Source organism: Cicer arietinum, chromosome 6 (genome assembly GCF_000331145.2).
Source record: "Cicer arietinum cultivar CDC Frontier isolate Library 1 chromosome 6, Cicar.CDCFrontier_v2.0, whole genome shotgun sequence".
NCBI lineage: Eukaryota > Viridiplantae > Streptophyta > Magnoliopsida > Fabales > Fabaceae > Cicer > Cicer arietinum.
In genome coordinates this window covers 58,569,577-58,595,050 of record NC_021165.2, presented here as the reverse complement: position 1 = coordinate 58,595,050, position 25,474 = coordinate 58,569,577, and the positions used below count along the sequence as shown (strand labels likewise).

At 34.3% G+C, this 25,474-nt stretch overlaps 1 protein-coding gene, 4 non-coding genes and 1 pseudogene across 5 annotated transcripts; 1 reads left to right on the top strand and 5 right to left on the bottom strand.

Annotated features, from left to right (window-relative positions):
- Positions 1-3,179: 3,179 nt before the first annotated feature.
- On the bottom strand, positions 3,180-3,287 carry LOC113787351 (small nucleolar RNA snoR97). Its single transcript, XR_003473859.1, has one exon. It is a non-coding gene; the product is annotated as a small nucleolar RNA snoR97 (small nucleolar RNA).
- Positions 3,288-3,456: 169 nt separating this feature from the next.
- Positions 3,457-3,572, bottom strand: LOC113787321 (small nucleolar RNA Z278). The gene has a single exon (XR_003473828.1). It is a non-coding gene; the product is annotated as a small nucleolar RNA Z278 (small nucleolar RNA).
- Positions 3,573-3,795: 223 nt separating this feature from the next.
- On the bottom strand, positions 3,796-3,889 carry LOC113787292 (small nucleolar RNA Z223). The gene has a single exon (XR_003473800.1). It is a non-coding gene; the product is annotated as a small nucleolar RNA Z223 (small nucleolar RNA).
- Positions 3,890-3,956: 67 nt separating this feature from the next.
- On the bottom strand, positions 3,957-4,044 carry LOC113787379 (small nucleolar RNA U36a). The gene has a single exon (XR_003473886.1). It is a non-coding gene; the product is annotated as a small nucleolar RNA U36a (small nucleolar RNA).
- A 532-nt stretch (positions 4,045-4,576) lies between these two features.
- LOC113787400 (small nucleolar RNA snoR134) lies at positions 4,577-4,730 on the bottom strand (annotated as a pseudogene).
- Positions 4,731-23,564: 18,834 nt separating this feature from the next.
- On the top strand, positions 23,565-23,897 carry LOC140920796 (secreted RxLR effector protein 161-like). The gene has a single exon (XM_073369631.1). It carries the CDS (start codon positions 23,565-23,567, stop codon positions 23,895-23,897), a length of 333 nt encoding a protein of 110 aa, XP_073225732.1.
- The last annotated feature ends 1,577 nt before the right edge of the window (positions 23,898-25,474 follow it).

Sequence of the window (25,474 nt, the reverse complement as noted above, 5' to 3'; positions counted from 1 at the left end):
TTAGAGAACTATTTAGTTGTTTAGTTGTTAATTTAGTTAATAGGCTTGTCAGGCTAGGAGTATAGCTTGTGCACCGATCACGACATTTAGTTTTTGGGTCGTGATAAAGTTGGTATTAGAGCTCCGTCGTAGGTCCTAATAGCTGCAAACATAGGATGATAATAGATTCTTGTTAGTAAATTGTGTACCCGAGCACAACTTACTTGCAAGAGCTATTAGCACTTTATGAGAGTCTCATTTGTTGTTTGCATCTGTGTTTAAATTCATCATCACTACCTTTTCACAATTTCTTGTCGTCTTATTCAATTTTTGATCCATGTTCTTTGAATAGGTGAGAATGTCACCCAAGACTAGGAATCCTACTATAAGGGAAATTGTTGATGAGTCAATTGCCCAAGCTCAAGGTGCTCATCAACGAGGTCGTGTTTCAGTTCATGCTTGAAATAGGAGTAGAGCTAATGTTGGCGGACGTGGCTTGGATGCCGATGTTGAGGTACATAGGAGGAGGTGAAGAAATCTAGCCATGGAAGAGTTTGCTACTGGTCTGCATGGATTACAACAGGTTGTGCAACAACTTGTTGGGATTGTCGTCGGGCAACAACAGGAGGGTGATCAAAGGCATGAAAATATCAGTGGTCAACATGAGGTTAGACAAGTTGAGCATCAGATGACTGCTGCAACGAGGGGTATTGAGGTTACTTTACCAAAATTCATGAAGCTTAAACCCCCTACTTTTTATGGGTCTATTGCAACTGAGGATCCACAACAATTCATTGATAGTCTAGAGCGTATTTGGAAAGCATTGGGTTGTTCTGAGGTAAGAGCAGTAGAATTGACATCATTTCAGCTAATAGGTGTGACACGTGATTGGTTTGATATAGTGTCACGTGGTAGACAAATGGGGTCACCTCCGTTATCATGGAAAGAGTTCTCTCAATTGTTCGTGGGTTGTTTTCTTTCAGAGATTCTGAGATGGATTAGCTCATGAATTTGAGCGATTGGAGCAAACAGAGGGTATGACAGTTTCAGAGTATATTGCTCGTTTCACACAGCTCTCTAGACATGCTCCTTATCCTTTCACTGAGGAGATATGATTGAAGGATTACTTATTTAGATATGTGGTTGGGTATAATTGTTCTAGTTTTGCTGAGGTATTGAGTTTGGCCCTTCAGATTGAGCAACGACAGAAGGAAAAAAGAGGCAATATACAAGATTCCCGAAAGAAACAAATGGTTGAAGGATCTTACAGTAACTATTCGAACCGCAGTGGTGGATCTATGTTTGGTTATCAGGAGCAACAAAGACTCATGTCTCAAAGGGGTGGTCATAGTGGGCAGTCTTTTGGGACAGTGTAGAGTCGTAGATCAGATTTTAGAGTAACATCACAATCCACTTTCCCTCAGAGACATTTTAGTGTTTCAGCTACACGATGTTCTATTTGTGGTAGGTTTCACTTCGGGAATTATTCCAGAGATGGTAATGCTAAGGTGTGCAATCAATGTGGCCAAGTAGGTCACATTAGGAGGGATTGTCCTCTAGACACGACACATCCATCCTCTAGCTATGCATCAGCACCAACAACTTTGGCATCTTCTCAGGATCATTCTACACTTGTGCATCAAAGTGGAAATTCTTATGTCAGAGGTTCAGGAACATCTCAACAGGGAGGTAGATGATTTGGTGGTAGAAGTCAGATACCAGCAGGAAGAGGTCAGGCTCGAGTGTTTTCTTTGACTCATCAGGATGCTCAAGCATCCAATGCAGTAGTTACAGGTATACTTTCTATTTGTTCTAGAGATGCTAATGTTTTGTTTGATCCTGGAGCTACACATTCTTTTGTATCCTCGTGGCTTGCTACTCGACTTGGTAAATGCTCATCTTATTTAGAGAGTCTTTAGTTGTAGCTACACCTGTTGGAGGAAATTTGCTTACTGGGGCAATCAGTCTTCTCGTTTCAACGAGAACATTGTTGGGTACCACATAACCAAATCTCAGCCATGAATGCTAGCAAGTTAATGAGAAGAGGTTGTCAAGCGTACTTAGCCTTGGTAAGGGATACACAAGTGGCTGAAGAGAAATTGAAAAAAATTCCAATAGCATGTAAATTTTCAGAGGTTTTTTTTGAAGAACTTCTTGGGTTGCCACCTGATAGGGAGATTGAATTTTCTATAGACTTAGTTCCAAACACTCATCCTATATCCATACCTCCTTATCGTATGGCCCCAACAGAACTTAAGGAGTTAATGAAGCAACTTCAAGATCTTCTTGATAAGGGTTTTATTTGTCCAAGTTATTCTCCTTATGGAGCACCGGTATTATTTGTAAAGAAGAAAGATGGATCTATGCAGCTGTGTGTAGACTATAGGCAGTTGAATAAAGTAAATGTAAATAATAAATACCCTTTGCCACACATTGATGAGTTGTTTGACCAACTTCAAGGAGCTCAATGTTTTTCAAAGATTGATTTGCGGTCGGGGTATCACCAGTTGAAGATTAAAAGTGATGACATAACGAAGACAACTTTATGCACGCGTTATGGGCAATATGAATTTCTGGTTATGTCATTTGGGCTTACTAATGCCCCTGTAACTTTTATGGATTTGATGAGTCGCGTTTTTAAACCATTCTTGGATCAATTCGTGATTGTGTTTATTGATGATATCCTTGTTTATTCCAAGAGTAAGGAAGAACACGAGCAACATTTAAGGTTGGTTTTGCAAACCTTAAGAGATAAACAATTATATGCCAAATTCTCAAAATGTCAGTTTTGACTGGACAGTGTGGCATTTTTAGGTCATGTTGGGTCTAAGAATGGAATAAGGTGGAAGCAGTCCAAAATTAGCCCATACCTACTATAGTAAAGGAGATTCAGAGTTTTCTTGGTTTAGCCGGTTTTTATTGATGTTTTGTGAAGGATTTCTCAAATATTGCATCTTCGTTGACTAGGTTGACCCAAAAGAAAGTGGAGTTCCGATAGACTGATGCATGTGAGGAAAGTTTGGACTGGAACATGTTAAAAGAGATGGTGAAGGTGTTGTCTTAAATACTGCTATTAATTCTTTATTAATCCAATTAGAGATCTTTAAATTTCGTATCAGGAAATAAAATAATTTAAATTAAAATCTAAAAAATGTTTATTAACATTGATGTGAGCCAATCATCTGAGATTTATATTTGAGCAATTTAGTGCTGTTATTTAACTCCCAACTCGTGAATCGAACAAGAGATGAAGTTGATGACAACACAACAATAATTGAGTTTTTCAAACACTGAACCAACAAAGATAGTTCAAAGTATAGTGAAACTCAAAAATAAACATAGTTTATAACTTCAAGATCCAAACACACAATACATAGAGACAGCTTAAGAAATCATAATTTTCCTAATGCATAAGGAGAATCACAAAAGATAGGAAATATAGAAGTAAAGAAACACATTCTAAATGTATATTGTTTTGCCTCAGTTAAATCCACAGATGTCATATGAATGTAGTTTTACCAAGTAGGTTCTCCCTGAAGACAGGGGCTTGGCTCCACAACACCTCAAACAAGTTGGATTATATCATCATCAGCAATGTTACAAGCTACCAGCATACAAACTACTAACATGATTTAATAACAATAAAAAATAACAATTCAAAATAAAGTCAAAACACTGTCAATTTCAACCAATCACAAATCATTTTTGTACAAGATTAAAGGTAAATTCGATTAAAGTCATATATATTTTATTGATCCACTGATTGTGACAACCTGAACATATAAACAACTTTTATTATAAAATTAATTGATACTAAAAAGCCTCAGATCATTAAACAGCTCTAACAATCACGATTTTTCAGAAGCAGAACTGGCATTGAAGCTGTGATCAGAAATCCTCATAGGCAACAATTATTGAAAAATAAAATTCAATATATACTAAGAATTACAATTAAAATAAATGGAAAGATAATATTCAGGCTCATATAAAGAAATTCAACCATATTTCAGTCCATAGTACTTCATCGATAATCTCAGAAGCGCGGATAATATGTAATCATAGCCAACAATTAATAACAAAAAATAGTAAAATTTAAGTTTTAAAAATAAAAAATTTGTAACTTATTTGATAATATAAGAGGTGTTTTCAAAGGAAAAATAAGAATAAAAAAACAAGACCTCAAAGTGAAAACGACCGCGTTTGAATTTATGGCTAAAGGACTAGCTCAAAATTCCAAAGTGTTCGAAAACAAGCTGAAGGTAAAGCGAGGCAAATTCAGATTTCAAAACTAATAAAAAGAAAAGAGTTAGGCAATTGAAGATTTTGAATTGACGATATAGACATTACTTTGACACAGATTCAATCGTGGAATAACTAAGTGTTGGAAATGATGAAAGATAATTGGCATTGATGATGGCTTTTAATATGTGAATTGAAAAATGAGAAGTCCCACATTGGAGGGAACACACTCAATCGACTGGCATACTGATGGTGTAATTCTAGAACGGTTTTCTACATTGCAGTAGAACTCCGATACAGTGAATTGTTTTATCTTGGGGACTTCGTGGTTGATAGTATGCCTTGCACAATTTTGGAGTAATATTTTCGGTGGCATAAATTGTTTTCAAAGGTTTTCGAATTTCAAAACAACACTAAGACTGAACTGCAACACGAACGGCGTTGATTTTGCACGAGCAATGGGGCTTTCACCTCATGCATAATTCAGAGAAGCCCGGGGTTGCATCGTCCATATAATTTGAAAATAATTGAAGGAAAATTGAAAATGTTACGATGATTTCAAAGGAATTAGGGAATAGTTTTAATCAGTGCCACAAAACCATAATTGTTAATGTATGTTGAAAAGATATCATGGTAGAGTATTTATATAGGCGCGGAAAAGAAATACCCCCCACATCTTAATACCATTTTTAACAACAAATTTTAAAAAGTTATTTCCTTCCTTCTTTGAAATATCCAAAACTCTTTTTTTTATTTAAATTTATTTTTACTTCTCGTAAAATTTTACTTGTAATTTCTGTAAAAATACAATTTTAAGTTTCTATAAAAAAAATTTCACAAACAATTAGTTTTTGCTTAAATTAAATATAGAACGTTAATATTTTTTTAAAGATAATTAAAATATTATAAAATTTTCATCTATATTTTTTTAAAGATAATTAAAATATTATAAAATGTTCATCTATATTTTTTTAATGTAATATTATATTCTCCATTTGTCCTTTGTTTAATTTTGTTCATATGAATATGTTGACGTGGCACGCTGAGGTGAATTATAGGTATAAATCAAGTATTTAACTTTACTAATCATACAAAAAATTAGATTTGTAGGTGAAAAATTGGAAAAGTTCAATATTTAATTTATGAGTTATAATTAACTCAACGTGGAGATTTTGATCGAAGAAAGGGTTATGACAACGGTGATTGGTGGTTGATGGTAGATGTGTTTGTTACAGTGGTACGAAAAAAGATAAAGGATAAGAAAAAAAAAGAAAGAGAGAACGCTCCAAAAAAAATGAGAGAGGAAGAAAACATCGACAAGGGAGAAGACATAATAACAAGATGACAGCACTAAGAAAAAACTATATTAAGAGGTAAAGCAAACTCCCAAAGAATGATGAACTTTTCTCTCCCTAACTCATTCTCGTTCATTCCATAATCAAAATGTTAAAGTCTAACTCATTCTTGTTCATTCCATAATCAAAATGTTAAAGTCTAAAATTTTTACATTTTTACAAATACAGATATTAGATTCATGTTGTACCAATGATCAAGAAAAAAATAACCTCCAACTTTTTGAAAAATGATATCCCCATTTTATAAAATGTCACTTTTTCTTATTTCATATATATTATAAAAAATGATTATAAACTATTAAAGAAAATAAAGATTTTACAAAATTATTCTTATTGACAATTGGTATGTTTTCCATTACGGTGAATGCAAAGTGAAATATAAATTTTATGAATAATGTATATTTGTATTAAGTAAAACATAAACTCATAACCAATTTATTGTTTAAAAATAAAGCATTCGAGCAAGATGCGCTAGAAGATTTTGTACGTGAAAATATTTTGTAAACATTTGTGGTCAAATACCAATCAAGTTCTTGATCAATAATATGACTTGTTCATTTTTTTTAACAGTATGATATGACTCATACTTATGGCTCAAATGAGCACAAATTTTGCAAACTTTAGTAAGTTTCATTTAGCTAAATTTGTAAAAAGTTAGATAAATAGTGGTTTGAGAGCATCGATGCATTGTAAAAGAGTGTAGATACAATAAATAGTGATGTTAATTCAAATATTACCCTATGATATACAACATTTTATTTAATGTTACAATCGATAATTTATTAATGATAAGTATGTAAATGGAGATTCGAACGCTAAAAGTTTTATGAAATACTTATGTATTTTTTGTAGGTTAAAACAACATTCCATTACCCAACAACTGCAATTTTCTCTAAAAGAATATTTCATTAACAAGATTTGACCCTCTCAATCATAGATGAGACTTACTATCCCAGACCCCTATCTACTTGGTTATCGAGATTTCCTCCCAACCTTTGCGCCCCTTCATCCCAAAATCTTGGGATACCTGGTGTCGTGAATGTCATACAACGTATAGTGACTTAAATGATTTTAATAATTGTGATTCTATCTAGACCAGGATCATTCACCAATATTTACTGCCTTGGATTCACTTTTTCTGCATATTTGGGTGGATATGGAAAAGCCAAACAATTACAGGATCTCATTTTGTTTTGATGACACAATCATTGTATATTAAACCAGCATATAACTTGAACTCCAACAATCAATTCATCAAAATTCTTTTTGTCTTCATTTGTAGTTGGTTTTCCATTTACGGAAAACAAAAAATGGTTGAAGTTGTTCACAACCTTGAATAGAATAGCATCAACAGTAACATTCCATTGGAAATGATGATGATATTAATAGAAGATTATTGAAAATAATGATGACATTAATAAGAGTTAGTGTTGTTGTGAATTGAAAAATAAGGAAGTCCCACATATGAGGGATATCACACACTAGTAGTGTTTATAGGGTGGTGGTATGGAACTTGGCATTAAGAGTTTGGGTTATAATTCTTGGGAAACACGAGTGCAAGTGTGAGGGGGAATCAAAATTGGGAAACATAAGTGTGAGTGAAAAAGAGCAAAGAAATGAATGGAGGAGGGTTTCCATCGAATATACCAATTCTAGATGAGAAGAAGTGTTTGAGATACTTAAAAAATTCAAGAGAATGGCTGGAAAAAGAAAAGTGGTTTTAGTTTGAAGATTATCAGGACAGATGGAAGATGGAAATATAATTCTCATGAATTCCATGATTTTTGTGAAAAAGAAGGAATTTTGCATGAAGTGACTACACCATACACTCCCCAACATAATGACACTGCTGAAATGAGAAATAGAACTATAGTAAACATGGTCAGGAGCATGTTGAAGGGGAAGAAAATGCCCAATAGATTCTGGGATGAAGCAATATCAACTGCACTGTAGTACCTAATTTTTGTCCAATTAATTTAAAATTATTTTAATAATAATAATAATAATATATTTAAATATTTTTACAATCATTTTCAAAAATACCATTATTTTATATTCAGATTTAACTATATATTAAAAATAAAATAAAAAGGAAAAAGAAATAAAATATTTTTTTAATTGATCTGCAACCAGGCCACTTCACACGTTTCTTTTACTTCCGTTCAGACGTTTCCTTTACTTCCGTTCACACGTTTCCTTTACTTCCGTTCACACGTTTCCTTTCAACCCAGCATCACTCAAAAAAACAATGGCTCAGAAACAACTTGCAAAGACCCATCATTTATCTTCTATACCTTGTGAAGATCCTGTTGCAAACATGTTATAAACCGGTTTCTTTGATTATTTTTTTAGCTTAATACAGAAATTTAGCTTAATACAGAAATGCAATACACGTAAAGTTAACAGACTTATTTTCTTTCCCTTAATGGTACCTTGCTTAAATTTTATTACAAAAACAATGTAAAATCCAATGAATTTTTGTTGAGTAACAATACAAGATCCAGAACTCGTTTTATCTAATAACAAAAACATTTATTTAATAAATAACAATACAAGTCTATATTTTTTTTTTACCGTTTATTTTATTTTTAGGTGTGTTTATTATTGAGCTTATTTCGTAGAATTATTTAAATTTATTTAATTTTTAACATCAATTATTATTATTATTATTATTTTAAAAGGGTAAAGATAAAACTATAATCGAATATTGTAAGGTTAATTAGATGTGACATCTTTTTAATCTTTGAGTTATTAGAACACAAATTGTGACAATTTGATGGTTCTAAATCTCATAATCACAAATGATTTAATAAACTAAAAATTCATAAACAAATAAATCATAAAAATTATTTAAAGTTAATTAAAATCTTTTAATCTCGGAGTTACATAATACAAATTATATATTTTGATAACTCTAAAACTTATCCTTTTAAAAAAAAATTTATTTAATTATTATTATTATTACTATTATTACTATTATTTTTGAAGTTGTTAAGATACAAATTAAACTATTTGTTTGTTTTGAAATTCAATTTAAAAATAAAAAATAAAATATTCTTAAGAGGATTAAATTAGATGTGACATCTTTTTACTCCTTGGATTTTGAGACACGAGTTGTACAATTCGATCGTCTTAAAATTCATATTTTAAGATAATTATTCAAATCAAACAAGTTTTTTTATGTTCGTCAAAATTATTTTTTTTAAGTAACAAAATACAATTTATTTAAAAGCAATCAACGCATTCACATTTTTTTACCAAGAACTACGTAGCTTTGATTTCTCCATCGCACCGGGAGATACGTAGGAGCAAGATCACACTCTTGTCAAGCACACTAATAAAAACTTTCTTTTTTTCCATTCTTTTTTAACACACTTTTATCTCAAAAAATCACATTTATAAAAAACAATTTATATTCATATTTAATAATAAAGAAAAATAAATATATTTAAGTTGATATAATTTTGCACAATTAATTAAAGGTAACCGTATTTTAACGGATGTCGTAGGGTGCTAATACCTTCCCTACGCATAATCGACTCCCGAACTCAAAATCTGGTTTCAAAGACCATTTTTACATTTTTAAGGGTTTCCCAATATTTTCCCTATTTTAAAATAAATTTTGGTGGCGACTCCATTGAATTCGATGAAAACTCGAAATTTTAGGCCGCGACAGCTGGCGACTCTGCTGGGGAAATTTCGAGAGTCAAGCCTAAAAATTAATTGTGCATAATTTTTTTAACTTTTTTCTATATTTGTTTGTTTTTCATTTTCTTTATGTGTTTTTATTTCTTAATAAGTATTAGTTGACATTATAATATTCTTTTAGGCTAGTAGATTATTTTTTATTTTATTTTATGTTATTTATTTATTTAGTATATGTATATATGTTTTGTTAATATTATGGGGTTATTGAATTATGCTTATTTAGCACATACACTTTTACTAAAAACACACACTTATGAGTGGAACCTTATACCCGGGTTTGAACAAAACTTAAGTTTAGTTTCGAGATCGCGTAGTGGTAGCCTTCTGGATGTACATCCTGTTTGGTTAGCATGAAGATCTCACCTAGAGTTTGATCCTATTGAGGTTATTGTCACTTCAAATAGTTTACCTATTGTTGTTGACAATATTCTAAAATAGGATTATTGGCTCTAGGAACCGTGTTTAGAACCATAGAGCCTCCCTTGTGAGAGTTTCACTACATAAGCCAATAGATCCTTTCATTGTAAGAATATCTATAAAAAACAAAAAAAAATTATCTCATATATCCAAGACATTATAATTATATATTAGTTTCATTCATATGTCATGACATTTTTTTTTCTCTCTCTTTCTAAGGAAAAATAAAACATAATAGCATTTTGCATAAATTTTCAGGATTTTTGGGGAATCATACAAACTTTAGTCACGTGTTATTTAAGTGGACAGTGGGATTGGAAAAAAGAAAAACTGGAATCATACAAACTGTAGTCACGTGTTATTTAAGTGGACAATGGGATCAGAAAAAAGAAAAACTTTACTTTTAAAGTTTAAGCAACCTGATTTGAAGAGTTTAAAAGACATCAGCAGTCAGATGAAAACTATACAACGTGAGAGTTTCGTTCACAAATATGGAAAAATTCTAAATCTCTTGGCAGTGAATGTGCAAACAGGGGCCCTCACAGCATTGGCTCAGTATTACGATCCTCTCTTAAGATGTTTCACTTTCCAAGACTTTCAGTTGGCCCCGACATTAGAGGAATTTGAGCGAATACTGGGTTACTCCCTAGAAAGAGGAAATCCTTATCGATATACTGGGCAACCACCGAAGTTGGACACAATTGCTGAAGTGTTGAAGATCGACATAAGAGAGTTGGCAAGTACAAAAGAGGAAAAAGGGGCTATTCATGGGTTTTCAAGAAAATATCTAGAGCAAAAGTGCCAAGATTTAGCTGATAAAAAAGAATGGAGTACTTTTATAGATGTTTTGGCCCTCATTATCTACGGTATTGTTATATTTCCAAACCTTGATAACTTTGTAGATTTTGCTACCATAAATGTATTCTTAGCTTTTAACAAACATAAACAAAACCCAGTTCCTGCGATTCTTGCTGACGTATACTACTCTATGCATATGCGACACGAGAAGAAGGGGGGAACAATTTTATGTTGTGTTCCAGTGCTGTTTACTTGGTTTGTGTCTCACATGTTCAAGAAAGGGTATCATGTTGGGGTTAAGAGTAATCGTGAATGGGCTCAGAGTATAGCTAGCCTTACTGGGGATACAATTTCATGGTACTATAGAGAACAAGGGGTGGAAGAGGTAATATGCCGATGCGGAGATTTTCCAAATGTACCTCTCATGGGAACGAAAGGATGTATTAATTACAATCCAATGATAGCTCTGAGACAACTCGGCTACCCCATGTTGGATAAACCAGATGATAAGTCATTGGAGGCTTTTGTTTTGCACAATACGGGTATAGTAGACCCACCAATGTTGAGAAGGATAAGTCGAGCTTGGGAGTTGATCATTAGAAAAGGAAAAATACTCGGATGTAGAAGTTGCAGCACAAAAGAACCCTATCAACAATGGGTAAAGAAAAGAGTCCAAGAAATCAAGCTGCCTTTCCACAATACAGCCTCAAATAGTCAGGAAATGCCTGAACCTATCCTTGTTGCAAATGAAGAGATAGAAGAACTCAAAGCATCATTGCTAAAATCTGAAGAAGAGAAAAAAGAGCTACAAGCGAGATTAGAAAAAGTCTCTCAAGAGAACGACAACTTAAGATCAGAAAACACTTGTAAGAGTCAGTTTATCGAGAGAAACAACAAGAGGCTGAAAGTTGAAAAAGGAAATAAACTTGACATACAAGATTGTTTAAGAGGCGCAAATGAAGAGTTAGATGTGCGAAGGCAAGAAAGGAATACAGCTATTGAAGAAGCCTATATGTGGAAGCAATTGTGGACAAAATCAGCAAGCTCTGAGAAGAACATAAAAAATGAGTTTGAAGATTTAAAGAAACAACTGAAAGAAATGGTAGATCAATATGAGAATCAAGTAAGGAATGAGAGGCAACAGAAGGAAGAAATCGAAGAATTACTCTCAAAACACCAAGATGCACTAAAAGCAGAAATGGAAGCTTCTAGTGAGTTGAAGAATTACATTGATTATCAAGAAAAGATCTACAATGACTTGAAGGATGAAACCATATACTGGGAGGAGCGTTTCATGGTGTTGCTTGGGCAATTGAAGAACCAAGAGATTTATAAAGAATTGGAAGATAAAGGCAAGCATTGGAAAGATTGCTTTTCGAAATTGGCAATGCTAGCTAATCAGGCAATCATAAAAATTCCAAAACATCTAAGAGAGATTGATGCAGTAATGCATCCACTCAACACTCCAATCAAAGTCTACAAGTTCGTCGAATATTGCAAACATTTAGTAGAAGAATTGGAGGAGAAGATTGGTTGTCCTCTTGAAAAAGATGATTGAAATACAATAGTCGATGTAGCTTTTTAATTTAAATGCAATGTACTTTTTTCTCATCAATGAAGGATTTGCTATTTTGTTTATCGATTCTCATATTCTTCTTTCATTAATAATTCGTGCAAGACTTATGATTCCCCAACATCCAAAAAAATAATTGCATTTTCATTCCATTCATGTTTAATGCATACTCATAATAATATTTTTTTATTTAAAAAAAGGGATACAGAAAAAATCAATAAAGCTGTTTCCCCGACACCCTTATCGGACTCGTGCAAACTCGAAGATCATGGAAGAACTTGAGCAAAATCAAGAGGTGATGAGAATGGATGTCAACCAATTGAAGGACAAGGTTGATCAAATCTTAGAAGCTATACAAGCTTTGTCAAGGAAGGGGAATACTGATGAGAATCCTCCGGCTGCAAATGAAGAACACCAAACCACTCCTTCTCACCCACCAGGCTTTACCCCGACTACCCAGCAACCTCGTACAACAACTATACAATTTCCTATGTACGGTCTTCCACCCGGTTATACTCCACCCTTAGTCGTCAACCCCATGGAAAACAACCCAAACCACTTAAACCCCCAAAACACTCAACCCTCAGAAAATATTCCATATATTGCACCCCAAGTACCCCATTTCGATACTAATGGAAATTGGCATCAACCTCACATTGGGGATGATACACAATCAAAGGAAAAATTCCATGTCTTGGAAGAGCGAATAAAAGCTATTGAGGGGTATAATGTTTATGGCCTTGAAGCTTTCGATATGTGTTTGGTTCCTGATGTGACTATCCCTGCCAAATTCAAGGTTCCTGACTTTGAAAAATACAAGGGCAACACATGTCCTAAAAATCATCTAACTATGTATTGCAGAAAAATGGCATCTCATGCTCATAACGATAAACTTCTCATTCACTTCTTCCAAGACAGTTTGAGTGGGGCATCGTTAAGTTGGTATATGCATCTTGAGCGAAATCAAATTCGTTCATGGAAGGACCTAGCTGATGCCTTTTTGAAGCAATACAGGTACAACGTTGACATGGCCCCTGATAGGATGCAATTGCAAAATTCACTGAAAAATGACAACGAAGCTTTCAAAGAATACGCACAACGGTGGAGGGAAATGGCCTCACAAGTAGAACCCCCATTATCTGAAAGAGAAATGGTTGGTATGTTTATGGATACTCTCCAGTCGCCTTTTTATGACAAGATGATTGGGAGTATGTCATCAAACTTTTCTGACCTTGTCATGATAGGAGAAAGGATAGAAAGTGGGATGAGGAGTGGCAAGATCGTATGTGCAGCAACTAGCGTGAAACGACCCCAGACGACATTCACAAAAAAGAAAGAAGGAGACACTAACGCTGTAATGGTAAACCCCAGAATCTCTTATTTTCCACCCATCAATTCTTATCGACCCCCAATTTTCCAGCCCCCGATACCACAAAATCCTTACACCCCTTATCCATATGTGGCCGCAACCACACAAGCTTCATTCCCTCAATATCACCCTTCAAGACCACCTTTTTATCAACCACCACCTACCGCATTTTCCCCACAAAATCAATACCCAAGCTCAAATCACTACAGACCACCTGTCAATCGAGAAAAAAGGATAACTCGTTTTGATCCAATTCCCGTCACGTATAGCCAATTGTTGCCCCATTTACTTCAAAATTCAATGGTAGTCATAAGACCAATGAAACCTCTTGAACCACCATTTCCAAAATGGTATAATCCAAATGCCAAATGTGAATATCATGCAGGAGCCGTTGGGCATTCCATTGAAGATTGTCAAGCCCTAAAATCTAAAGTGCAAGAATTGATTAATGCAAAATGGCTTACCTTCAAGGAGGACAATCCCAACATAGGGAGCAATCCTTTGCCAGGTCACGGGAACGCCTCTGTGAATTTCATTGAAGATGGGATAGACCAACATGCAGTAGATGGTCATGTGTTCACCATGGGGTCGTGTGTGGAAAATAATATATCTTTCCCAAAACCATTGGAAATTCTTTACAAAAAAGAGAATCTTAAGTCAACTCATAACAAGCCAAATGCAATAATTGTCCAAACACCAATCCCGTTTCCTTATGGAAATACCAAGGCAGTACCGTGGAAATACGAAGTCACATCCCACTTGGCAGATCATCAACCAAGTGATGATTGTGAACCTAAAGGAACTGAGGTCACTAACATCTCAGGGATTGGTGGAATGACTCGGAGTGGTCGAGTATACACTCCTGAGCAACTTAGGAAAAAAGAGGTTAATGGAGAAAAAGGAAAAGAAGATATGTATCATACCATAAAAGGACAAGAGATCAGTAAAAAGACGGTGTCTGAAGAAGAAGCTAGTGAATTTTTGAAGTTTGTCAAGCAAAGTGAATATAAGGTGGTGGATCAGCTAAATCAGACCCCTTCCAAGATATCAGTTCTCTCCTTGTTATTGAATTCTGAAGCACATAGAAGGGCACTGATGAAAGTTCTAAACGAAGCCCATGTTACTCACGATATCACTGTCGATCAGTTTGATGGAGTTGTCGGTAACATCACTGCTAGTAGTTGCCTGAGTTTTAGTGATAATGAATTACCAGCTGAAGGGACAGAGCATAATAAGGCACTGCACATCTCTATGAGGTGTCACGATCACATTCTTGCACGAGTGCTAGTAGATAATGGTTCATCATTAAATGTCATGCCTAAATCAACACTGTCAAAGCTATTTGTTGAGGGAGCCTGTTTGAAGCCTAGTGCTTTGGTGGTGAAAGCGTTTGATGGATCTAGAAGACAAGTGATTGGTGAGATTGACCTGCCAATTCAAATCGGACCCCACATCTTTGGGATAACCTTCCAAGTAATGGATATTAAACCGGCGTACAGTTGTCTTTTAGGGAGACCATGGATTCATGCTGCTGGAGCAGTGACATCCACTCTCCATCAAAAGCTAAAGTTTACAGTGAACAATAAGCTGGTAATAATATATGGGGAAGAAGATATGATAGTAAGTCATTTATCTTCTACAGGCTACATTGAAGACACGGAGGAAGCCATAGAGACTTTCTTTCAAGCATTAGAAATTGCCAATGTTGTCTTCATGGGTGAAGGATATCGTTTAAAAGAACCAAAACAATCTACCATATCATTGAAGTCTACCAAATCCATGTTAGAAGGAGGAGTTTTTCTCAATTTGGGGAAGTTGATAGAAATACCAGAAAAGAACAATAGGTACGGGTTGGGATATGTACCTACTCAAGCTGATGAAGAAAAGGCTGCGAAGGAAAAAAGAGAAAACAAGGTGACTCGTCGAGAAAACTGGATACCGAATTCACAGAAGATTCCTATTTGTGACATTCGTCAAAATTTTCAAAGCGCCGGAATAATATATGCTGATCAGGTGGCTGTTGCGGAAGAGGATCATGGTGATGATGATACCCTCAAGCTAGTGTACCCTTGTCCTCCAAACACCAATCTCAACAATTGGAAGATCATCGAGTTTCCCGTGTTTGTTAATTCATGTTCAAAGTAATTATGTATTTTTAACTCCTTTTGCTCTGCCCAAGGCTATAAGGATAACTAATTAGGGCATATGTATTTCAATTCCGTACTTATTATCAATAAATGCATTTTTGAATTCTCCAACTGGTTTTGTTTTGTTTTGTTTTTTTTCTCTCTTTTCTCTTTCTTTTGGCAATCTTTATTCATATATATATTTTTTTCTTTTTTTCTTTTAAACAATGCAGAGTCGAAAATGAATATGTTGAAAATAACAGCGCTAGAACCATTTCTTGTAACTTTGAACGTCTGATTAATCATGCCGATGAGGATTGTGAAGACGATTGTGAGCTTCCCCCAGAACTAGAAAGCTTAATTGAACGGGAAGCTAAGATAATCCAACCCTATCAAGAACCTGTTGAGGCGATCAATTTAGGGACTGGGCATGATAAAAAAGAAGTTAAAGTTGGTATGTCTATGAAAGAAAGTGAGCGAGAAAAGTTGGTTAAACTTTTAATTGATTATGTGGATGTCTTTGCATGGTCATATCAGGATATGCCCGGGTTAGATACTAACATAGTTGAACACAAGCTACCACTAAAACCTGAATACACTCCAATTAAACAGAAGTTGAGAAGGATGAGACCTGATATGTCGCTTAAAATTAGAGAAGAGGTCAAGAAGCAATTTGATGCTGGTTTCTTAGCAGTAGCAAAATATCCTCAATGGGTGGCTAATATTGTACCAGTTCCAAAGAAAGATGGAAAGGTTCGAATGTGCGTTGATTATCGGGATTTAAATAAAGCTAGTCCTAAAGATGATTTTCCTCTACCTCATATTGATGTCCTAGTGGATAGCACTGCTCAATACTCTCTTTTCTCCTTCATGGATGGTTTCTCAGGGTACAATCAAATCAAGATGGCTCCCGAAGATATGGAAAAAACTACGTTCATCACACAATGGGGGACTTTCTGCTATAAAGTGATGCCATTTGGATTGAAGAATGCCGGGGCAACCTATCAAAGAGCAATGGTAACCTTGTTTCATGACATGATGCATAAGGAAATAGAGGTTTACGTGGATGATATGATCGCAAAATCTCGAACTGAAGAAGACCATGTTGTTAACCTTCAAAAGTTATTTGAGCGACTAAGGAAGTTCAAACTTCGTTTAAACCCTGCTAAATGCACATTTGGTGTAAGATCAGGCAAATTACTTGGGTTTATCGTTAGTCAAAAAGGGATAGAGGTGGACCCAGATAAAGTAAGAGCAATACAAGAAATGCCGGCTCCACGCACTGAAAAAGAAGTTCGTGGCTTTTTGGGTAGATTGAATTACATTGCAAGGTTTATATCGCACCTCACCGCTACATGCGAGCCGATTTTCAAATTGTTGCGCAAAGACCAAAAGGTTGAATGGAATGAGAATTGTCAAAAAGCTTTCGAAAAGATTAAGCAGTACTTATCAAAACCTCCCATCCTAGTGCCCCCTGTTCCTGGGAAACCACTTATTATGTACTTAACAGTACTTGACGAGTCAATGGGCTGCGTACTGGGGCAGCATGATGAATCTGGTAGGAAAGAACATGCTATTTATTATTTGAGCAAAAAGTTCACCAGTTGTGAAACAAGATATTCACTACTTGAACGAACATGTTGCGCATTGGCATGGGCTGCTCGTCGGTTGAGACAATACATGTTATGTCATACAACTTGGTTGGTGTCTAAAATGGACCCAATTAAGTACATCTTTGAGAAACCTGCTCTTACTGGAAGGATCGCCCGTTGGCAGATGTTGTTATCAGAATACGATTTGGTATATGTTACACAAAAATCCATCAAAGGAAGCGCACTAGCAGAGTACTTAGCCCATCAACCGGTAGAAGATTATCAATCAATGCAGTGTGAATTCCCCGATGAAGACATAATGAATTTAGTTGAAGAGATTGAATCATCTGATAAAGAAAAGTGGAGGTTGGTGTTTGATGGTGCTTCTAATGCGTTAGGGCATGGAATTGGAGCCATTTTGATTTCTCCAGAAAACCAGTTCACTCCATTTACGGCTAGGTTGTGTTTTGATTGTACAAACAATATTGCTGAATATGAAGCATGTGTTATGGGCATTAAAGCGGCTATTGAATCAAATGTAAAATTTCTTGAGGTATATGGAGACTCATTGTTGGTCATCCATCAGACGAAAGGAGATTGGGAAACGCGAGATTCTAAATTGATTCCGTATCACACCCATATCAAAGAATTGACAGAACAATTTGAGAAGATTACTTTTCACCATATCCCTCGAGAAGAAAACCAGTTAGCTGACGCCTTGGCCACTTTGTCGTCAATGTTCAAAATAACCACTAATCAAGACGTGCCGGTCATAAAGATTCAACAAAGAGATAAACCTGCATATTGCTTATCAATAGAAGAAGAGTTGGATGGCAAGCCGTGGTTTTATGACATCAAATCATATGTTAAGAATAAGGAATATCCATTGGGTATTTCAGAGAACGACAAAAGGGTTTTAAGGAGATTGTCAATGAATTTCTTCTTGAATGGTGATGTGCTTTATAAGAGAAATCATGATATGGTTCTCCTCAGATGTGTGGATAAAGCAGAAGCGGGGAAAATTATCCAAGAGGTTCACGAAGGTTCTTTCGGAACTCATGCAAATGGGCACACAATGGCTAGAAAAATCTTAAGGGCTGGCTACTACTGGTTGACCATGGAATCCGACTGCTTTAGTCACGTAAAGAAATGTCACAAATGTCAAATCTATGCTGATAAAATACATGTACCACCCACTTCTTTGAATGTTTTAACATCACCATGGCCATTTTCAATGTGGGGAATGGATGTTATTGGACTCATCGAGCCTAAGGCTTCAAATGGACACCGGTTTATCCTAGTAGCTATTGATTATTTCACAAAATGGGTTGAAGCCGCTTCTTATGCCAATGTGACGAGAAGTGTGGTTGTCAGATTCATCAAAAGAGAATTGATTTGTCGATATGGATTGCCAAATAAGATAATTCTAAACAAATTTAGTCTCATTGTTGTTTGTTCTAACGTTTTTAAAAAAAATGTTATTTTATGATAATAAATATGGGAATTTGAAATATATGAAAATAAAAAAAAATATATCTTAAATATTTTGATGCTTGAGAATATATACACGGGAACGCGAGATATTGGGTGTATAAAAAATGAAGGGTAAGCATTTTAAATAATGCACATTTGATTGACCTCAAGAAAAAGTGATTACACAAGATATACTAGAGTCATCATGTAAAGAACGATTGTTATCGTCGTTGATCCATTGAAACTTATAAGTGTATAAAGTCACATAAGGATCGGGGAAACTAAAAAATAATAAAATAAATAAAAAGGAATTTATCTTCATTGCATGTATCATACATTTTTTTTTAAATACTCACACATAATTTATGCATCTTCACTCATATTTTACATATACTTAACAACTCCTTATATCATGCATAATGAGTTATCATGCATATCTTATATGTATATTTTATTTATATTCAACAACTTTTGTATCACATTATTCATTTTACGTTTGCATTACCACATACATGCCTCCTTTTAAAAATAAAAATAAAACAAATTTATCTCATTTTATTTACATTCTAAATTTTAAACTCATGTTTGGTTTAGTCATCATTATATTTATATCAATCGATCTACGCATCGGATAATCAATCCGAAGACGATAATGACTTTATTCATCACTTTATTTTACGTCGATCTACGCATCGGTAATCAATCCGAAGACGATAATGACTTTATTCATCACTTTATTTTACGTCGATCTACGCATCGGTAACCAATCCGAAGACGAACGTCGATCTACGCATCGGTAACCAATAATGACTTTATTCATCACTTTATTTTACGTCGATCTACGCATCGGTAACCAATCCGACGATCATCACTTTATTCATGTCGATCAATGCATCGGTAAACATTCCGAATACGATCATTTTTATTTTTTATTTACTTTTGCCAATCACCAACTTTCTTTTACATGATTTCTTTTTTTAAAATCATCAATTTTTTTACAATTCAAATTAATTTTTTTATTTTTTCTGAAATTAATTTACTTTGTACAAAATTTAGGTCTTTATATTTAATTATTTTTTATCACGTAAAAGATAATTAAATAGGGGCAACTGTAGTACCTAATTTTTGTCCAATTAATTTAAAATTATTTTAATAATAATAATAATATATTTAAATATTTTTACAATCATTTTCAAAAATACCATTATTTTATATTCAGATTTAACTATATATTAAAAATAAAATAAAAAGGAAAAAGAAATAAAATATTTTTTTAATTGATCTGCAATCAGGCCACTTCACACGTTTCCTTTACTTCCGTTCACACGTTTCCTTTACTTCCGTTCACACGTTTCCTTTACTTCCGTTCACACGTTTCCTTTACTTCCGTTCACACGTTTCCTTTACTTCCGTTCACACGTTTCCTTTACTTCCGTTCACACGTTTCCTTTACTTCCGTTCACACGTTTCCTTTACTTCCGTTCACACGTTTCCTTTACTTCCGTTCACACGTTTCCTTTACTTCCGTTCACACGTTTCCTTTACTTCCGTTCACACGTTTCCTTTCAACCCAACATCACTCAAAAAAAACAATGGCTCAGAAACAACTTGCAAAGACCCATCATTTATCTTCTATACCTTGTGAAGATCCTGTTGCAAACATGTTATAAACCAGTTTCTTTGATTATTTTTTTAGCTTAATACAGAAATGCAATACACTCAATGTAAAGTTAACATGTTTATTTTCTTTCCCTTAATGGTACCTTGCTTAAATTTTATTACAAAAACAATGTAAAATCCAATGAATTTTTGTTGAGTAACAATACAAGATCCAGAACTCGTTTTATCTAATAAACAAAAACATTCACTGGTTTACCTATAAATTGATGAAAAAATCAAGAAAAGAGGGACGAAAAAAATAAACACAAAACAGAGGTTCTAAATTCTGAAATAGAGGGGAGAGGTTCTAAATTTTGAAATAAAGAGAAGAGTTTCTTTCTTTGTTAAGAGAGTTCGATTTTAAACACTAAAACAGATCAAGATCGAATTTTTTTTATCACTGTTATCCAAACAAACAGAGGAACAATTTGAAGAAGGGTTAAGGTATTTTCGTTATTTTTCATTTACATTTCCTAATAATGAAATTTATTATTGTTATAGATTTGATTGAGAAGCATTAGAAAGTTAGAAAAGATAGGACTCGAACCTTGCTTGTCTTGGCCGCCATTTTCTTTCTCCTGGATGCGCCGCTCATCCTTCTTGGTTGGTTCTGTCTGGTTTGTTTCCTCCAGCCTGAGTTACTTTTACAAATTAGGGTTTCAAATATTGGGCCATAATATTATGCAGTCCATTTGCACTTCTTTTTTCCTTTGTAGGCCCAATATGTTTTTATCATTTTTTTTCCTCTTTTATTTTAATAAAACATCTATATTTGAATTTAATAAAAAAATAATTATATCTTATTTTATTTTATTTTTATTCATTTGTTTTTTTGTTTTATTAAAAATTAATTAGATGTGACATCTTTTTAATTTTTGAGTTATTAGAATACAAATTGTGACAATTTGGTGGTTCTAAATCTCATCTTCACAAATAAATTAATAAATTAAAAATTATTAAAAAGTTAACTAAAAATAACATTTTTTAATCCCGGAGTTACATAATACAAATTAGTATCTCTAAAATTTGTTTTTATAAATAAATAGATCTAAAATCAAACTTTTTTTAAATTTAATTAATTAGATGTGTTTATTTTAATTTTGGAGTTGTTAAGACACAAGTTAAACATTTTATTGGTTTTAAAACTCAATTTAAAAATAAAAAATTTCTTAAAAGGATTAAAATTGATGTGACATCTTTTTTTACTCCTTGAGTTTTGAGACACGAGTTGTACAATTCGATCGTCTTAAAACTCATATTTTAAAATAATTATTCAAATCAAACAAGTTTTTTTATGTTCGTCAAAATTAACTTTTTTTAAGTAACAAAATACAATTTATTTAAAAGCAGTCAACGCATTCACATTTTTTACCAAGAACTACGTAGCTTTGATTTCTCCATCGCACCAGGAGATACGTAGGAGCAAGATCACACTCTTGTCAAGCACAATAATAAAACCTTTTTTATTCTTTTAAACGCGCTTTTATCTCAAAAAATCATATTTATAAAAAATAATTTTATATCCATATTTAATAATAAAGAAAAATTAATATAGTTAAGTTGATATAATTTTGCACAATTAATTATAGGTAACCGTTTTTAGCGGATGTCGTAGGGTGCTAATACCTTCCCTACGCATAATCGACTCCCGAACTCAAAATCTGGTTTCAAAGACCATTTTTATTTTTTTTATATTTTTAAGGGTTTCCCAATATTTTCCCTATTTTAAAATAAATTTTGGTGGCGACTCCATTGAATTCGATGAAAACTCGAAATTTTAGGCCGCGACACACTGTACATTTTGAATAGGTGTCCAACCAAGAGACTGGGCACAAAGACACCAGAAGAAGCTTGGACTGGAAGAAAGTCAGTTGTGAATCATTTGAGAATGTTTGGCTCATTGTGCTTCAGACATGTGTTAGCTCAAAACAGGAAGCAGCTTGATGACATGGCTGAACAAATGGTGTTGTTAGGTTATGATGCCACTAGGGCTTACGAGTTATATGACCCAAACAAGAACAAGGTGGTGATAAGTAGGGACATACTAGTAGATGAATCAAGAGGTTGAGACTCGACAATGAATGCAACCAGCCCATACATACAACCAGACCAGCCAGGAGTGCAGTAGCAGTTGAACTAGTTGAGGACCAGCCAACAGATGCAGCAAATCAGCCAACTTCTGAACCTGTGAGGAGATCTGCAAAAGCTAAGTAACCTTAAGTCATATTGTAGCTATATGAAGTAACATCTGACTCAGCGATCAATGCAGATGGAGAATTAATTCATTTTGACTTGCTTGTTGAATCATAACCAATAAGTGATGAAGAAGCATTGAGTGATCATAGATGGAGAGCAGCAATGGATGAAGAGCTCAAAGCCATAGAGAAAAACAAGACATGGGAGCTGATGAACCTTCTAGTGAACAAGAGACCAATTGATGTGAAATGGGTCTATAAACTAAAATTGAAACATGATGGGCATGCTATCAGGTACAAGGCCAAACTTGTAGCAAATATCTTTTGGCAAAAACATGGGTTGGACTATGATGAGGTATTTTTCCCAATAGCTAGGATTGAAAGAATAAGGATGGTAGTCTCAATGGCTAGCTACAAAGTCTGGTTTATGCATCAGTTGAATGTTAAATCAGCCTTCCTCAATGGATCACTAGATGAAAAGATGTATGTGAAGCAACCACTTGGATATGTGAAAACAGGCAAATAAGATCATGTGTACAAATTGAACAAAGCCTTATATGGCATGAAGCAAGCTCCTATGACTTGGAACAAGAGGATTGACAGACTCCTCATATAGCAACAATTTGAAAAGTGTGAATGAGCATGAAGTTTATGTCAAGAAGGGAGCAACATCACCTGCACTTCTGATATGTCTTTATGTTGATAATTTACTACTGACAGTGATGAAGTGAAAATCAAAGAGTTCAAAATCAAAATGGAGAAGGAATTTGAGATGACTGATTTGGGCATGCTTGCATATTTCCTTGGCATTGAGTTTGAAACAAACAAAAAAAGAAACTTTTATGCATAAAAAAAAAAGTATGCAAGTGATGTATTAAAAAGGTCTAAAATGCAATGGAAGCAGCACTTCATCACAATCAGGGTTGGTGTTGTCCAAATAGGGCAATAATGAGTTGATTGATCATACAACCTTCAAACAAATTGTAGGATCTGTGAGGTACTTGTGCAACACTATGCCAGATATCTCATATAGTGTTGGGCTGATTAGTAGATACATGGAGAAGCCTAGGACATCAAATACATGACAACAAAAAAGATCTTGAGATACATAAAGAAGACCATTGAGCTTTGCATGTTGTATTCCACAATATTGAATGAAGATGAAGCTGAACTTGTTGGCTTCACTGATGCTGATTGGTGTGGAGATAGGGATGATAGAAAGAGTACCACAGACTATGTATTTACAGTTAATAACTCACCAATCTCATGGTGTTCAAGGAAGCAAAGCATAGTCGCATTGTCTACTTGTGAAGCTGAATATGTGTCCGCATCCATGGGAGCATGTCAAGCTGTGTGGCTGGCAGAATTGATGGCAGAACTGGGACTAAGAAGTAATGATGCAATGAAGATATAGATAGACATTAAATCAACTATAGACCTAGCAAGACATCCAAGTGTCCATGGAAAGAGCAAACACGTAGAAATAAGATTTCATTTTCTAAGGGATCAAGTAATGAAGGGCAGAATAAGACTGGAACACTGCAATACGAATGATTAAAAGGCTGACATTTTAACAAAAATCTTGAAGAGGGTAAAGTTCCAAGAGATGAGGATCAAACTTGGATTAACATCAAATTGAATTACTTTGAATTAGGGAGCATGCTAAATGTAGTTCAAATTGATTTGTAATTAGTTAGTTAGAATATAGTTAGAAGTTAGTTGAGGTTGTTATAACTTGTACAGTAAAAAACTATTTTTATAAATAGCATAAGAACCAAGGACATAAACAGAATTTTTCTGACTAAATTTCAGACTGTTAATCATTCTCCAGATTGATAATCAATCTTCGTTTCCTGAACTTTCTGTTTTCTTCTCTTTTCTTCTCAATTTCAATTCCTTTCAACTATACAATTTGTTCCAACACAAAACACAAAGAAGTAAGGAAAATAAAGGGCATGGAGATTAACTCAACAAAAAAAGCACATTGTGTTAAACTATAAGTGGCGAACCTTGCTTAGCAAGTCAGCGAGTCAAACCGAATTACCTAGCATAGAACTGTAGCGGGCTTGGGAACCCTTGTACAATTCGAACCTTGAAGAAGCTCGTTTATGAAAAATGGTCCAATTTAATACTCTTGTTTGAAAGAAAAAAAAAATCCCTTACGTACGAATAAAAAGGTAGTGCTACCCCATCTAGTAACCTCATTATTATTTTTCGAGATACTTTAAATTTGTTCAACTTGTGTGACCTTGGCTACACAAGTGATCCTTTCGCATGGAATAATAACCATGATGAAAGTAATAACATCAAAGCTCGACTAAACCGGTGCATTGCCACGCCTGGTTGGCTTACTCATTTTAATAAAGTTGTTGAGGTTACTAACTTGGTTTGTCATACATCTAACATTATGCTTATCTTTCTTAGACTTTATGCTAAAAGGAATGGACGACGTCAGATTGAGAATTTGAGAGCAAGGCCTATCAGGCCTGATTTTGAGATACTAATTTTGAGAGCAAAGTCTGTCAAGCCTGGAATATGAATGGTTGTCTTAATTATTTGAAACTTTTCGCCATGTGTGGAGAATTCTTATAGATTAGATGGATATAGATTCACAGAAGTTAAAAATGAATTATCTGGACTTAACTCCCGCTCTCATCAAGTGGAATCCACTCTTGATTTAGTTGAAAGCGAGGATATTTGGTGGGATCAACGACCACGAGTCTTATGGGTTGAGCATGGAGATTGCAACACAAATCTTTCATCAAAAAACTTCTTAGAGGTATATTCAAATTGGGTGAATAAGATTATAGATGGCAAAGGTATACTGATGAGGAAGACATTGCCCACACCTTCACCACCATGTATTCAAGATTGAAGAAGTTGTTGGGTTTGTTCGAGATAGCATAACAAATAATATGAGAAATGTTATAGATCAAGTGTTCACAAGAAATGAAATTTTTACTACCTTAACCATGAAACCTATATTTATGT